General features: G+C 41.1%; 1 protein-coding gene across 4 annotated transcripts in view; it reads left to right on the top strand.

The window, feature by feature from the left end:
• epha10 (EPH receptor A10) overlaps nucleotides 1-14907 on the top strand; it is a 187061-nt gene extending 172154 nt beyond the window's left edge. For 3 of the 4 annotated variants that reach the window (XM_074614597.1, XM_074614596.1, XM_074614598.1), the window contains 7 exons: nucleotides 3835-3896; nucleotides 4415-4531; nucleotides 4961-5047; nucleotides 6552-6704; nucleotides 10050-10240; nucleotides 10674-10838; nucleotides 11773-14907. In XM_074614597.1, the coding sequence (XP_074470698.1) occupies nucleotides 3835-3896; nucleotides 4415-4531; nucleotides 4961-5047; nucleotides 6552-6704; nucleotides 10050-10240; nucleotides 10674-10838; nucleotides 11773-11887 (890 nt within the window). In that variant the 3' untranslated portion in view covers nucleotides 11888-14907. The remainder of the gene's footprint in view (nucleotides 1-3834; nucleotides 3897-4414; nucleotides 4532-4960; nucleotides 5048-6551; nucleotides 6705-10049; nucleotides 10241-10673; nucleotides 10839-11772) is intronic. The other variant, XR_012590760.1, reaches the window with a different exon arrangement.

Raw genomic sequence — 14907 nt, 5'->3', positions numbered from 1 at the left:
TCGTTACATATGGAGCGGGTCCTCTTCACGCAGTCCGCCATGTTGCACCGCAATGTTTCAACAATATCTCAGAAAGGATAAACCAAACATTGTTACATTTACCTGCTTGGGCCGGAGTCCATAACGTTACTCAATCCCATCGCCGCCGCTTTCTCTCGTACACACACACACTCTATACACTGGCTCTCCTCCAACTGACTCTAGAGAGGGCCATTCGCGTTTTCGCGTCGGCCACCGTAGCTCTCCAACATGCTTGGCACACGGGAGAGGCTTCAGTTGGTTGCAATCTCCTCACTTCGCTGCTAGATACCGCCACATCCTACACACTGGACCTTTTAAAGTATCAAAAGAAAAAGTACTCATTCTGCAGCTCTCACAGAACAGCTATGGAAATTAAACCATGTTTTTAATGTAAAATCTTAATATATAAAGTAACCAGTAGATCCAGCTGTCAGATAAATGTAGTGGAGTAAACAATATTTGCATCTGAAATGTAGTGGAGAATAAGTATAAAATCACAGAAAATGGAAATACTCAAGTAAAGTACAAGCACCTCAAAATTGTACAGAAGTAGTAGAGTAAATAAAATAAGGTAAGGCTGTGCTGAATAGTTCGTAGCTTCATCCATAACTTTGACTTTCAAATTCTGAATCACATTTGAATTTGTGTCTATTCATTCAGTTTAAACCCAGTGTTTCTGCACAGTTGCAGATAAAGATTAGGCTACACTAATCAGTATTTCCCCGATATTCATTCTGCAGTGGCGCACTGCGATCATTAATATCCTCTGCGCTGGTGTTTCACTGAGTGCAGAGCTTAGCCTCTCCACATACGCACACAGGGCGGTGCAGAGGAGAGACAGGTGAAGTGAAGACAACGTTGTCGGTACCGGTTACAAACAGGCTCGGTAGTGAATAGTATTGTACTACTTGTAGAATTAGATTCCAGTGGTGGCTGCGTAGGATTGTTTCTGACTTTCCAATAACTCCAGAGTGTACCAGAGGAGTACAAATTCAAAATTTATTGAAAAAAGGAAGATGTTATCATCTCCAAAATTCACAACTTGTTTTTATCTAATGAAATATTCTGCTTCAATCCATATTTGTTGGTGTTAAGCCTTTCAAAAACAACTTCTTCACTGTAGTCAAAAACCTGTTTGCTCTCCCGCTTGCTGCACACAGACGGAGCCTCGTACTGATGTGTTAATTTATTAAAAAAAGTTGATTTAATAAAAAAACGCTAACTAATTTCCTCTGATGAACCACTTCATTTAAATTGAGGATTTTGTTCGAGGATTTTTTTTATTTATATTTAGGGTGATGACGTCATACTGTCGTCAATACGACAGCAGACATTCAAAGCTTCATTTGAAAAAAACTCAGTAGAAGCTTCGAAATTTAAAAAAAAAATCACATTTGGTACAGCCCTACAATACGGTGATTTGCTACGTGGAATATCTCAGGATAGGAACTGCTAACCTCGCCCGTACTCAGATCTACCGAGCTGTTAATCCAATCCCCTGTGGTTGCTATTTCAGTGCACAATCATAAAGATCAGGGTCTACTACTGCAGGTAGCTTTGTCAAGTATGATTGGCTGTGATGATGTTTGTCGTCTTGTTTCTTTTTCGTACAACAATATGTGATATTTTTCAACCTCAAGTGGTTATTTCAATTTTCATCAGCTGCTCCGGCAACCTGAAACAGCAGAGTACAGTAAAGTGTCAAGGATTTGCTTTTCAATATGTATTCAAATTATGACTTACAAGTGTGTATGAGTTTGTATTTGTATGAGGAAGCAGAAAGCGCTTATTACTCTGTCTGTCACACACTCAGTTTTTCCTCCCTCTCTGCATTTCTGTTAGACATCCTCTAAAACACACACATTTAGCAGGTAATCACACAACACAAATTACATAATACTTTTAACTAGCTCCTTATTTGTTGCTAAATGTATCTGTCATTCCAGCTCTGAGCAACCCACCAACACACAGTTAAACCCCCTGATTTCCTCTCCAACTCGCATTAATTACATGATTGGCCACCGTTTTATGGCAGCGTCTCTGTGCTGACTCACAGTTCCCTCGTGTTGTCGGTAACCTTTCCAAATAGCTTCCTGAAAGCCCAGTTATACTGGCAAACCATGAATTGTGGATATTACAATGCCAAGTTATTTTGTAATGTGTTTGGAAAAAAAACGCCAGGATTGGTGTCATATCATATCTTTGTATTTTTTAGTTGTTTAAATATCTATGAAGGTTTATTTTACTCTCTCCATCTCCCATAATCCACTCCTCCTTTTCTCCTTGTTTCCTCTCCACTCCAACTGCTGCAGTCTCATTTTCCTCTTCTGTGCACTTCATAGCACTGCTGGATCCCTGCCATCTGTGCCTGGGCACAGTGTGTGTATATGTGTGAGCATGCATGCATCTGCTGTGCATGCGTGTGTGTGTGCAGTGTATACGAACGTGCACACCCTTGGACCGTGTAGGTCAGTGTGTACGGGTCGTGCACAGATTGTGAGTGTTTGAGGGTCGTTAAACTTGCTGAGACAGCCAGGGCAGCACACAGGTTCTCCTGGCTTCACCACAGTTCACTGGGTGAGGAATGGCTTTGCACAATGCCTGCCGTGCTGCCAAGTGGACTGGACTCACTTTATTCTCTCCCTCCCTCTCCGTGTCTCCGTCTCTATTACCTCTCTCACTTTCTTTTTTTTCTCTCGATTCTCTCCATTTTACCCCCAATTTCACGTATTAAAGCTGGGGTAGGCAGGTTGGGGTAAATATGATTAAAAAATATGTTTTTATGAAACAGCAGTGCATGAGACAGGTAATCTGAAAAAAGATCATGTGCCTTTTTGTCCTCCGGTGCTCCTGTAAGATTTCACAGACCGGAGGAAAACAACCAATCGGAGCCGAGCAGGAGCCTTGCCGTCTCTGAGGAGCTGTCAATCACTCACAAACTTGGTCAAACTAGGCAGCGCTGATCAAATATGAACGAATATTCTGTTACTGTAATGCCTATTTCTCTCCTCAAATGATTTCAGAAACATCTTGTAGTGTACTGTTTAGCTGTAAAATGGGAAAGTTTGTGACCCGGCAGCCATGTTGAGATCAGTTGAGGAAATACCAAACACCGCACGAGCAAACTTTCTAATTTTACAGCTAAACAGTGCACTACAAGATGTTTCTGAAAACATTTGAGACGAGAAATAGGCATCACAGTAACAGAATATTGATTCATATTTGATCAGTGCTGCCTAGTTTGACCGTTTGATCAGAGTTCACAAGTGATTGACAGCTGCCTTCATTGAATGAACAGCCAATAGGAACGCTCTCTCTCTGAAATGACCTGTGATTGGCCAAAGTCTCCCGTCACGGGCTAGATTTTTTTAAAGCCTGAAAACAGAGCCATGAGGAGGTGCAGAAGTCTAGTTTTCTCTCAGAACACTTGAATTACAATATGCTGAAAGGTTATTATGTACTATTTTGTGCTTAATTAACGTTATGCTTAATTTTATTTAATTTCTTTTTTTTTAAGCTTAATCTATTTTATTTAAAAAAATTCTCTTTAATATTTTAGTTTATTATTTATTTTTATTTAATTTTTTATTTTGTGTGACCAAGACCAGCATGGGGTGGGGAAGGTGGGGGTCCTCTTTCTATGTAACGGACACTCAGTTATGTTCTGCATTTGATATGTCTGCAAAAAAGTCTGCAAAAAAAAACAATAAAAAAGATTTGGAAAGGTTATTATGGAATTTTTGCCCAATGATGCCAAAAAATATTCTGCCTGCTGCCACTTTAACGCACTTTCCTGTCTTTGTCTTCCTCCAGGTAACACCATGATGATCATAGTGGAGAGCATGTCCAACGGAGCCTTAGATTCCTTCCTTAGGGTAAGTTGTGTGTTTATATATTTATTATCTTATATGCACATGCAGACGTGTTTGCTCATTGTCTAATAATTAAATTAAGCCTCATCATTATCGTCTGTTTCGTAGGCGTTTTGTTCTAATGACCCTAAATTCACTCTTATTATAGTGCAGTCCTAGGGCAGCAATATTTGCGCTTATTACAGTAATAAGGAAAAGCGCACCATAATTAACAGCACAAATAGTGTTGCTGCTGTAAGCTTCTGTAAACTGTTATTGTGCCCCTCTGCTCTGTGAACCACTGCGGCGTAGTTTATAATGATATGAATTAATGGCCTGTTTGTTTTTATACTCCAAATAAAAGGGATTCGGCTCAGTGAGCACAACATTGCACTGTAGTAACAGATGTGCCGCCTATATATACAATATATATATATATACAAGCTGAACTTATTTTCTCCTCCTCTCTTCTTTCATTTCCATTCACCTCCCTGTTCTTCTTCCCCTTTCCCATCTCCTTCCTTCCTTTCTTTTAACCTCAGAAACACGAAGGCCAGCTGAGTGTAATGCAGCTGATGGATATGCTGACTGGTGTGGCATCAGGGATGAAGTACCTCACCGAAATGGGCTTCATCCACAAACGGCTGGCCGCACACAAGGTAAGGGAGCAGGTGGGAGGAGATGATAGAGGTGATGTATGTCGCAGGCTATTGCGAGTTTCCGCAGGTGGGTTACAAAATGCAATTTGTCCGCGGTTGCAAACCTCTTTGGCAATCACTAGCCTGTAGGTTTTTATTAGAGTAGTACACGGAGCCGAAAATGACGAGACAATACCGCCGAAATCGTTTTTTTTGTCACATTCGGGTTTCGCCGTGTGGTATTTTCCCTAAAAGAGCCCGTCTGTCAAAACTGCAAATGCGGTGGTCACGTTGCGGAAAATAGAGAACAGGGCAATTTGTTCTTGTAAACAATCAATTGTACCTGGTGCGATAAGAGCTTTGCCCACCAGGGTGGTGAGAGCTCACACCTAGATTGTTTCCTCTCTAAATGTAACCAATGCTAATCTAAGTTTGTTTTCTCACTCTCAGGTGCTGGTTAACGCCAACCTGGGCTGCAAGGTATCTGGCTTCAGACCTCTTCAGGAGGACAAGATAGAGGCCATCTACACCACGCTGGTAAGAAAAAAAAAACACTTTCTATGATGTCTATAATGCATCATAAACACACTTACACTCACCGGCCACTTTATTAGGCACACTTGTTCAATTGCTTGTTAACACAAATAGCTAATCAGCCAATCACATGGCGGTAACTCAATGCATTTAGGCATCTAGAGGTGGTGAAGACGACTTGCTGAAGTTCAAACCGAGCATCAGAATGGGGAAGAAAGGGGATTTAAGTGACTTTGAACGTGGCATGGTTGTTGGTGCCAGACAGGCTGGTCTGAGTATTTCAAAAACTGCTGATCTACTGGGATTTTCACGCACAACCATCTCTAGGGTTTACAGAGAATGGTCCCAACAAGAGAACATATCCAGTGAGCGGCAGTTGTGTGGACGAAAATGCCTTGTTGATGTCAGAGGTCAGAGGAGAATGGGCAGAGTGGTTCGAGATGATAGAAAGGCAACAGTAACTCAAATAACCACTCGTTACAACCAAGGTATGCAGAATACCATCTCTGAACGCACAACACATCGAACCTTGAAGCAGATGGGCTACAACAGCAGAAGACCACCCGGTACTAGCACCGGCCACTTTATTAGGTACACCTTGTACCTAATAAAGTGGCCGGTGAGTGTATATAGACAGAGGTGTAGACAGGAATGTAGCGAGAAGAATAGTATGTATGTGTAACAGTAACAGGTGTAACAGTATGTAAAGTATATAAAGGTAAAGTTACTAACGGGCGGCTGTGGCTCAGAGGGTAGAGGGTAGAGCAGGTTGTCCACCAATCGGAAGGTCGGTGGTTCGATCCCCGGCTGCTCCGGGTCACATGTCGATGTGTCCTTGAGCAAGACACTTAACCCCAAATTGCTCCCGGAGGCATAGCCATCGGTGTGTGAATGAGTATTTAGATTAAATCCTGATGGGCAAAGTTGGCACCTTAGTAGCCTCTGCCATCAGTGTATGAATGTGTGTGTGAATGGGTGAATACTGACATGTAGTGTAAAGCGCTTTGAGTGGTCGGAAGACTAGAAAAGCGCTATATAAGTCCAAGTCCATTTACCATTTACCATTTACTAAAGAACCATGGTGGAAACATACGTGTGTGTGAGCTGCAGCCAGGAGGTCAACCTTTTTTTAGATTCTGTATTTTACATCTTACTTTCCTAATGACCGTCAATGTGGCCCAAAGCCTGTTGGTAGGAGGTTCACACGCGTACGGGCGATATTTTTAATGAGCCTTGGACCAAGCGAGAGTTAACATGTGTCGGGTTCAGCTGAGGTCATGTAATTACGCTTTCAGATTAAATAAAGAAATATTTCAGTGCTTTATTTCCCTGGATATTTTTGGGTTCCACTCAAGGTGAACCCGCTCCTCTTAAGATTCTTTTGATCTCCTGAAAATATGTTCAAAAGCCGTTCAAAGAGAATATTAAAGCTTTTATTTCTGCGAACTCTCCACACCCTTTTTTTTCTCCGCGTCTTACCTCTCCGCTTCTTCTTCTTCTCCTGCAGCACGGAGGGAAGAGCGTGGTGCTGTGGACCGCTCCGGAGGCCATCCAGTACCACCGCTTCTCCTCCGCCTCAGATGTCTGGAGCTTCGGCATCGTCATGTGGGAGGTCATGTCCTATGGAGAGAGACCCTACTGGGATATGGGCAACCAGGATGTAAGTGTGTGTGAGAGAAGAGCTTAGAGATAGGAGGGTGCTTTCCATTAATCTCCCCAGTCATGTCCTTTATATTCCTCCCTCCCTTCCTTTTTTTATAGAATATCTGCACTTTACCAGTCTCCCTCTCTCTTTCACCTCCCTCTATCAATGAACTCTGTATCCATGCCTGGCTTGGATCTTATTAAAAGAAAGCCAAGAAGCCACAGTACCTCTGAAAGCTTTTGCAGGGCCTAAGTCCCCCTCTTTAAGTCTGCATCAGCTCCGTGACCAATCCTGTTTTCTCTTAAGGATGCATTGACCCCCTTCTAGTGGCCTCCGCCCGTCCCTGAGTGCCACCCTGCTCTTAAAAGTGTTAAAAATCCTTCTGGAAGAATTCCTCTTTCAGGAAATGTAAAGTGCCTGAGCTATTTGAGGGCTGAAGAGATTGTCCAGTCGATAGGACCCCGCCGCTCGTCACTAGAAACCTCCAATTTCCAAATCAATGTGGGTGGGTGCTCGGTTTTGCTGTCGCCTCCTACCTCTTTGTCCTTCAAAGAAATAGGCAGGCTGCGGTCGAAAAGTCTTTTTTGCTTAGGAAGGTTCGTAATGGAGTGAAATGACCTGGATGTATCTCAGTAGCAGCCATGATGACAGCTGTTTGAATTCTCTAAATGCTAAAGAAAGGTGCGTCAATGCTTCCTTTCTTATCTCCTTTAGCATAGGATAGACCGGACCACCCTTTACCAAAGGAGAGGAGAGAATAACATCCCATAATTCCTTGAAACCACAACATTTAAAGCGACACATCATACGGCCGTTCATGAAAACAAACAATATGCCCATCATGCATAGATTTAACAATTATTTTCATACAGTCATATACTAATTGTGATTCATGTTGATAAATATGAGTGGACACTGACAATCATTTCATTTCATTTATTTAATTCGAACAAGTAACAAATAAGTAAAAAATAAAAAAAAGAATAACTAATAAAATGAGCAGTAAACATATAGCAAACTGCCAATAAACAAATAATCAACATAAATAAATATTACGTCCGACAAGAAGTAGGAAGAAGTATACATTTAATGGTTCTACACCTTCTCCATAACACAAAAATTAACTTGATATTTATCATATAAACGTTTGTGACTGGTAGCCTGTAGGCTATTCCTTTTTTAATTTCAATTCCAACCTTGGTAATGAAGTCATATTTTTCACCGGTTCACGTTAAGTAAGATAATCTTTTATTATATGTTGAGGTTGAGTGTTCCAGCAGCAGAAGGACCTGCGGTATCTCTCTTTTACACACCGCGGGTGAAGCAGCCGGTCACTGAAAGACCTGTTTAAGAACATATGGGGAGAGCATGCGCGTTTTGTAGTCCATCTTCAGAACATTGTAGTTTCACCACGGCAGAGCCGCGTCACTAACCTCCGCCAACGTCGCATCATAATTACGGAGCCTATAGTGTAAGTGAGGTCGGATTCTCTGAACACCACGGTTGTCTTTTCCTAAATTCTTCTGAATTCTCCTTCACATCTCTCCTTTCAGCCGTTGTTTTTATTTTACTTTTGGAAGGAAGTCGTGCTTCTAAAGTGCCGTTGAAAGCGTGATGCAAGGCTGTTAGACAGACAAGAGCGAAGTTTATTCTTTGTGACTGTTTTTATTGAAGCCGACAACACACAGGGCACTGAAAACATAATCTAAAAAATATTATAGTTAATCAAGTCCAAAAGCTTCATCATGCTAATGCCCTCTCAAATCACTGTCATCTGAAAAATAATGCCTCCACTTTACGCAGTAGTTAAAAAAGCAACGGATTATTAGCATGTTCCCTTTTTTGAATGTCCGAAATGAATATGCATGAGTTATTCAGCAGGCACGAGAATAGCCTGCTTTTTAGAGTCCTTTTTTTTTTCCCCCGCTGGTGCCCTTTCACAAAGCAGGAGAAAGTTTCCTCTCAGCCTGGTTCATATTATCAAACTTTCCAATTGAGAGGCCAAAGGTCAAGCTTGTAGAGCGCCGGGGATATTAATCCACTTTAAATTTATACATTATATCATAACGGAATTGTTGGTCGGCCTGTCCACCTGTGATCCGTCGTGCCCTTTACCTACCGGCTTTGATTAAATGGAAAATGTCAAATGCTGAAAAGCATTTTGTGAATGCTCTTTAGTGAGATAGGAGCTTAAGGGGGCTGAGAGGATGGTGGAGTGGAGCGGCAGAGAGAAGAAAGAGTGTTTTAGGAAATAATGCCGCTGATGGATGTCATTTTTTGTGATTATGCTGCGACTATTTCCTCCTTTCAGGAGATTGTATTTCTTAGAGTGATACAGGAGGAGGACGTATCGCGTGTCCCTGGATATAGTAAGAGGAAATCTCTAGTGAGGTGTTACAGTGAATGGTTTTTGAATGGGGACGGCATTAGTTTGATGGAGGAGCGAGGAACATTGAGGAAGTCTGCTGGGATGCTTTCATGCTCTGCTATTTGAAGACAGTGAGGTTTCACAGGGTCATATTAAAAATGCTGAGCTGAGATGAATCATTTTCTCTGACTCATTGTATTTAGTAGATTATCTTTTAGAGTCAGGTAAAAGAAAATACTGGCTGTTTGTTTCATCTCTGCAACTTCTCTTCTATTTTTTTTTTATTCACAGATCTACAACAGATTGTATTATAGGAAATTAAAATGTTAGAATACAATTTTCGGCTGATAGGAGCCCAACTATTGTGATACCCCATCAAATATCCTGTGAAGTGACACAGACATTGAATATCCTGTTAAGTGACCTTTCAATCCGCAGACATTGTTCAGTTTTTTGCAGGGTTTCTTCTTTCCCGCTGCCTATTCGCTGCACGGTTCTAGTGTTTTTCTAGTAGTTTTTAGTCGAGACATTACTGCAGATTTGTATTCAGCTCATACTGTTTAGGTTTGCAATATCTCTGTGAAATTCTGTTTATTTTGCAGTTGGTGCCGACTCAAGGTGACCTTAAAGCATGCTGCCTCAAAATAAGTTCAATTACCTAAAAGCGTAACAATGCAATGGGACATTGTAGGTGGTGTAATTAGTGATGAGAAAATGATAACACCAGCACTTTTATTTATCCGAGTAGGACCCGTACTGTCCAAAAGCTTCTATTCCTGGAAACTATGCCACTGTAAAGAAAAAGGTTTTAAATACCTTACTCAACTTTTTTAAGTAGGACAAAACTTTTTTTTTTTAACATTCTTCCTCACCTCCTCCTTCCTGCCCTACCCGTCACAAACAGGCCCTTTGGGGATTCATCCTATAATAAGTACTAGAAAATCACTACTTCTAAATGTCCTCACCTGATCCTTCTTCTGCATGTCCTGCAGGTGATCAAGGCCATCGAGGACGGTTTCAGGCTGCCGGCTCCGGTTAACTGCCCTCCACATCTCCATCAGCTGATGCTGGACTGTTGGCAGAAGGAGAGGATGGAGAGGCCCAGCTTCAGTCAGATCCACTCAGCCCTCAGCAAGAGCATCCGCTCCCCTGACGGCATCGGCTCCTCGACACTGGCACGCAGGTACGGTCTGGTTATATATCGGCTTAGTAAATATATAACCTTTATTTAACTAGGAAGTCACATTGAGATTAAAACCTCTTTTACAAGTGAGACCTTGCCAAGACGGGGTCAAATAACAGCGTCCAACACATAACAAGACAACATTAAATCTAGGGGTGGAAAAAAAAATTGTTTCACCTAGGTATCGCAATTATTTTTATTGTTTTTTTTAATGCCAGAATCGATATATTTGCTTCATTTGAGTCTATGCGGAGGTAAAAGGAAGTTACCAGGTACATGGTACAACTAGAATTAGTGACGTACCTCAGGGCTGAGTAATACAGGGGGTCAGGTTTGGACAAGGTGGATGTTGAGGCAAACCTGTATCACCAAATGGATAGCTGTATGCATTAATTTCATCACCACGCATCAACTCCATTTCCCTCTTTTCTAGAACCCTGAGTTCATCCATCACGCTAGCAGAGAGGCCTCTGCCCTCCTTCCCAGCCTTTAACTCGGTGGGCGAGTGGCTGGACGCAGTGGACATGGGCCGATACAAGGACAACTTCACTGCAGCAGGATACTGCTACTTGGAGTCTGTGGCACGAATGACTGTACAGTAAGTGGCTTTATACAACTCTGTCGCAGTGACCTTTTCTTTTCCGGTTTTAGAGAGGGTGGTTAAGTGAGTGAGATAATAAGAGAACAGATCATTAAAAAAAGATAACCTCAACACACTTGTTTCTGGATGGTACGGTCTCATAGATTGGGCTGGGCGATATCGCCTTAAAATAAAATATCAGATTTATTTTCACATCACATCCGTTTTACGATTTTAATCAATTTTTTTTTCTTAAAGCCAAATTAGGCCTACGACACCACCAGGGCTCTGTCTCACACATGATGCCGTTGTAATACACAGAGCCCCGGTAAGCCCAATACATGAGAACAGCAGTGGGAGGGGAGACGACAACAAAGTTTGACAACACGCTGTCAAACTTTCCTCAAACTGGCCATCATTATTTGTAGATCTATAGAGGTAAATACATACATACAGAGAGAGCTCTATAAATAGATGATTATATATATGGAGAGAGATATATAGTGATACATAAATAGATAGTGAAATAAATATATATATATATATATATCTAAATTATTATTATATATATATAAATTATTATTATTATTATATATATAATATATATCTATATTATATATATAAATATATATATATTATAGATATATATTATATATATAAATATATATATATAAATACATGTATATATAATATATATATATATATATATATATATAAATACATGTATATATATCATATATATATATATGATATATATATAATATAGATATATATTATATATATAATAATAATTTATATATATATAATAATAATTTAGATATATAATAATATATATATATATATATCTTTGTTTTACCCCAGCCAATGACAAAGTCCAATAAATGTCTAATATTTTTTTCATTAACCTTGGTACATCTTGATCTGGTAAATCTTAATCTCTGTCTGTCCACAGAGATGTCCTGAGCCTTGGCATAACTTCCCTTGAGCACCAGAAGCTGATCCTGACTGCCATCCAGACCCTCAGAGCCCAGGTCATCCAAATGCACGGCCGCGGTGTGCAGGTCTAACAAACACAGTCGACACGCCTACTCTCACGCTGCTGCTGGAGACCCCACAGGTGTGTGCAGATGGATGATGGGATGGAGAAGAGGAGAGAGGGAGAGAGAGAGAGAGAGAGAGAGAGAGAGCTCTCCCAAACTGAAGGAAAAAACGAGCAGCTCTTTCAGCACTCTGTCTACTCCTACTTCCCACACGTCCTCATGCCTTCCTCGATTCCTTCCTTCCTTTTTTCTGTGAATCCCCCTCACAGAGACGAGCGCCGTTCCTGTCGCGATTCGATTGGGGGGGATAGCAGAGGAGTGATGTCGCCTGACTTTTTTTTTTTTTTTTTTGTGACCTCTATCTGCACTTCAATAACTGTGTCAGCTCCATCTCACTGGTTCTGGATCAGTGCGTAAAGACGAATGAAATACTGTCTCTAGCAAGACGGGGTCCGTCTGAAGCTGACCTCTGAGCTGCGGGGAGGAGGGTACTGCCGGTTATGGACTAGTGCTCAAATGAAACATTTACATTTTGGGTGGAATTTCCCTTTACCAAAACATTGATTCACTTAAAAACAATATGTCGCCAAAGCCAGGAACTCTTTTACTGGCCTTGGATCAAACTACTCTCCCCCTCAGAACTGGGCACAGCTGATTTCACCACTAAGCGGATACAGAATCATATCGTCGTATATCAGATGGTGCGTGGAACATTACTGAAGATTAAACGTGGCTGCAGTAGCTTAAGAAGACTGTGCTGTCCCACGTCAAGGGTCCAGTAAGAGTGAGGTTAAACGAACAGGGCTAGCATCCAGTATAGTCCTATATACAGTATATAAAGTGTGCTGACGGGATGAACACAGCTACGGTAGATTATGGGCGACGATGTGCTGTACTTTCAGGAACGTCAACCGGCTTTTTTTGGGGGTCCACCGATGGTTAAACAAAAAGCTGCAGGATACAATTGTAAAGGGTTGAAAAGGTGTTCCTTAATTTGTTGTATGTCGTATGTCTTTATCTGTTTCTTTATCTCCACTTTGTGCATTTCAAACATCTAATTTTACCCTTCAGCCTGCTGGATGTCATCCTGGTTACATAATCCTCCTCTCACAACCATGTTTTAATACTCTCTATAGAGCACACAGGCCAACTCTGGAAGATGGCCTGTGTTAGATATTTATTTATGTTTACAGACTGTAACACAAACAGAAAAGAGGTCAGGAGGGTTTATTTAACTTATTGTATTTAAAAAAAAAAAAAGTTAAGCAAAGCAGTTTTGTTTGTATTTTGTTGAATTATTATACGACTGAGTTTATACCTGAACAAAAGAAGTAGTTTTGAACACTGGAGGGTTTTTACTGTCAGCACACAGTATCTGTGTATTCTTGATCACTGGAGTTGGTACAGTTACGTTGAGGTCCATTATCATTGGATTTGCTGTATACATTACAGTGTGTGTGTGTGTGTGTGTTGCAGTACGGATACAGTATTACAGAATGTCATGGACTTTTTTGTTTTTCTCTTTGTAGCTGATTATTATGTTTAGTCTGATGTTAGGGATGTCCATAATTAACCGTTTAACCGTTAACCGACATTAAGCATTTTAACCGATTAACGCTATCGGTTAAAACGGTTGAAAGAAATGTTAATATTAACTCGAAAGCTGAGCGGCTCAGAGGAGCGGCTCGTCACTTTAAGGAGGAAAGCTGGTTCACCTTAAGAGGCGGAGTTGCAGGATACAGGAAGTCGGCTTCGGTCTCTGGCTCGCTTGTGCGGCGCGAAAGAGCTGTAGTTTCGTAGCATTTATTCACCGACGAATAAACTGTACACACACTGCTACACCTACGTTCACAGCTATAACACCAACAACCCGACACTCACCGCCAACACACACACAAACTGTTGGAAACTCGCTAAAGTTACGCCACGCTGACAGACTACGTGTGCGGCGGCGAGCACGAAGACTCCGGCAATGCTAGAGCTGCTAACGTAGCACAAATACACACACTGTTGGACACTCGCTAAAGTTATGCCGGGCAGACAGAGTATCGTTCCGCCGGGCAGACACGCAGCAGCGTGGCTGCTAAGTTAACGCTCCCAGACGGGTGAACTGAGGACTCCCGTCAAGGAATATCTGTTGTGCTCCTGCAGCTGGTACACCGCTGCATGCGAGGCACACATCTTGTCGGTTAATAATCAGTTAACGAGGGTCGGTTATCGGTTAAGAAAACGTTTCAAAATGAGCATCCCTATTTTATGTTGCTGTTAATATCACGCTCTGCCATACTACACCACGTGGTTGCACTTTTTTCCACCCCGGATAACTCCCAGAATCCTCTCTGTACAGTGATCTGCCCCCTCGCCTTTACTGTCCTATTTCAACACAGGAGACTTGAAGGAGGAAGTTTATCAGGGCATTATTTGATTATCATGCATTTTCACAATAGAAGGAGCATTTTTGACTGGAATATTGTAACTGGTTTGTATTTGGTACAAAAAATAGTTTTCTTTCTCCTTGTACTCTCTCTGTAACCGTTTTGTCAAATTAAACTCATATATGTCCTTATAGATGTTTTCACGCACATATTAACATATCTGAAGAAACACTCCGACGGTCCCTTTGACACACACACACACACACACACACACGACTACAAAAACACACACAGTTGCTAAACACAACAAACTGGACCTCGTCACCACGATGAATGAAACTTTCCCCCTCTCTCTGTTACTGTGACCATTAAATGTTTAATACTGTAAATATGTATTTGAAAATGCTGAAATCTATTTTTATAATTTGTTTGAAGAACAATGTGTTGAATATAATATCTGCTCACTGTGTAAGGGTTTTATTTGTTTGAATTTAGGGCCATAGCCAAGAAACTCTGGTGTTTGGAATATAAAACTGAAAAAAAAAAGTTTATTCTTTTCCGTTTGTTTTTTGATGATTTTTACCTGTTAGAAGAAATCTGATGGCTGTTGCAATATTGAAACGTGTTATTAAAAAATATTCAATTCAAGCCAATGTCTTTTTTCTCCTTGTC

The sequence above is a fragment of the Sebastes fasciatus genome, chromosome 17 (assembly GCF_043250625.1).
Source record: "Sebastes fasciatus isolate fSebFas1 chromosome 17, fSebFas1.pri, whole genome shotgun sequence".
NCBI lineage: Eukaryota > Metazoa > Chordata > Actinopteri > Perciformes > Sebastidae > Sebastes > Sebastes fasciatus.
The sequence above is the reverse complement of the archived record's forward strand: the minus strand, read 5'-3'. Positions and strand labels throughout refer to the sequence as shown.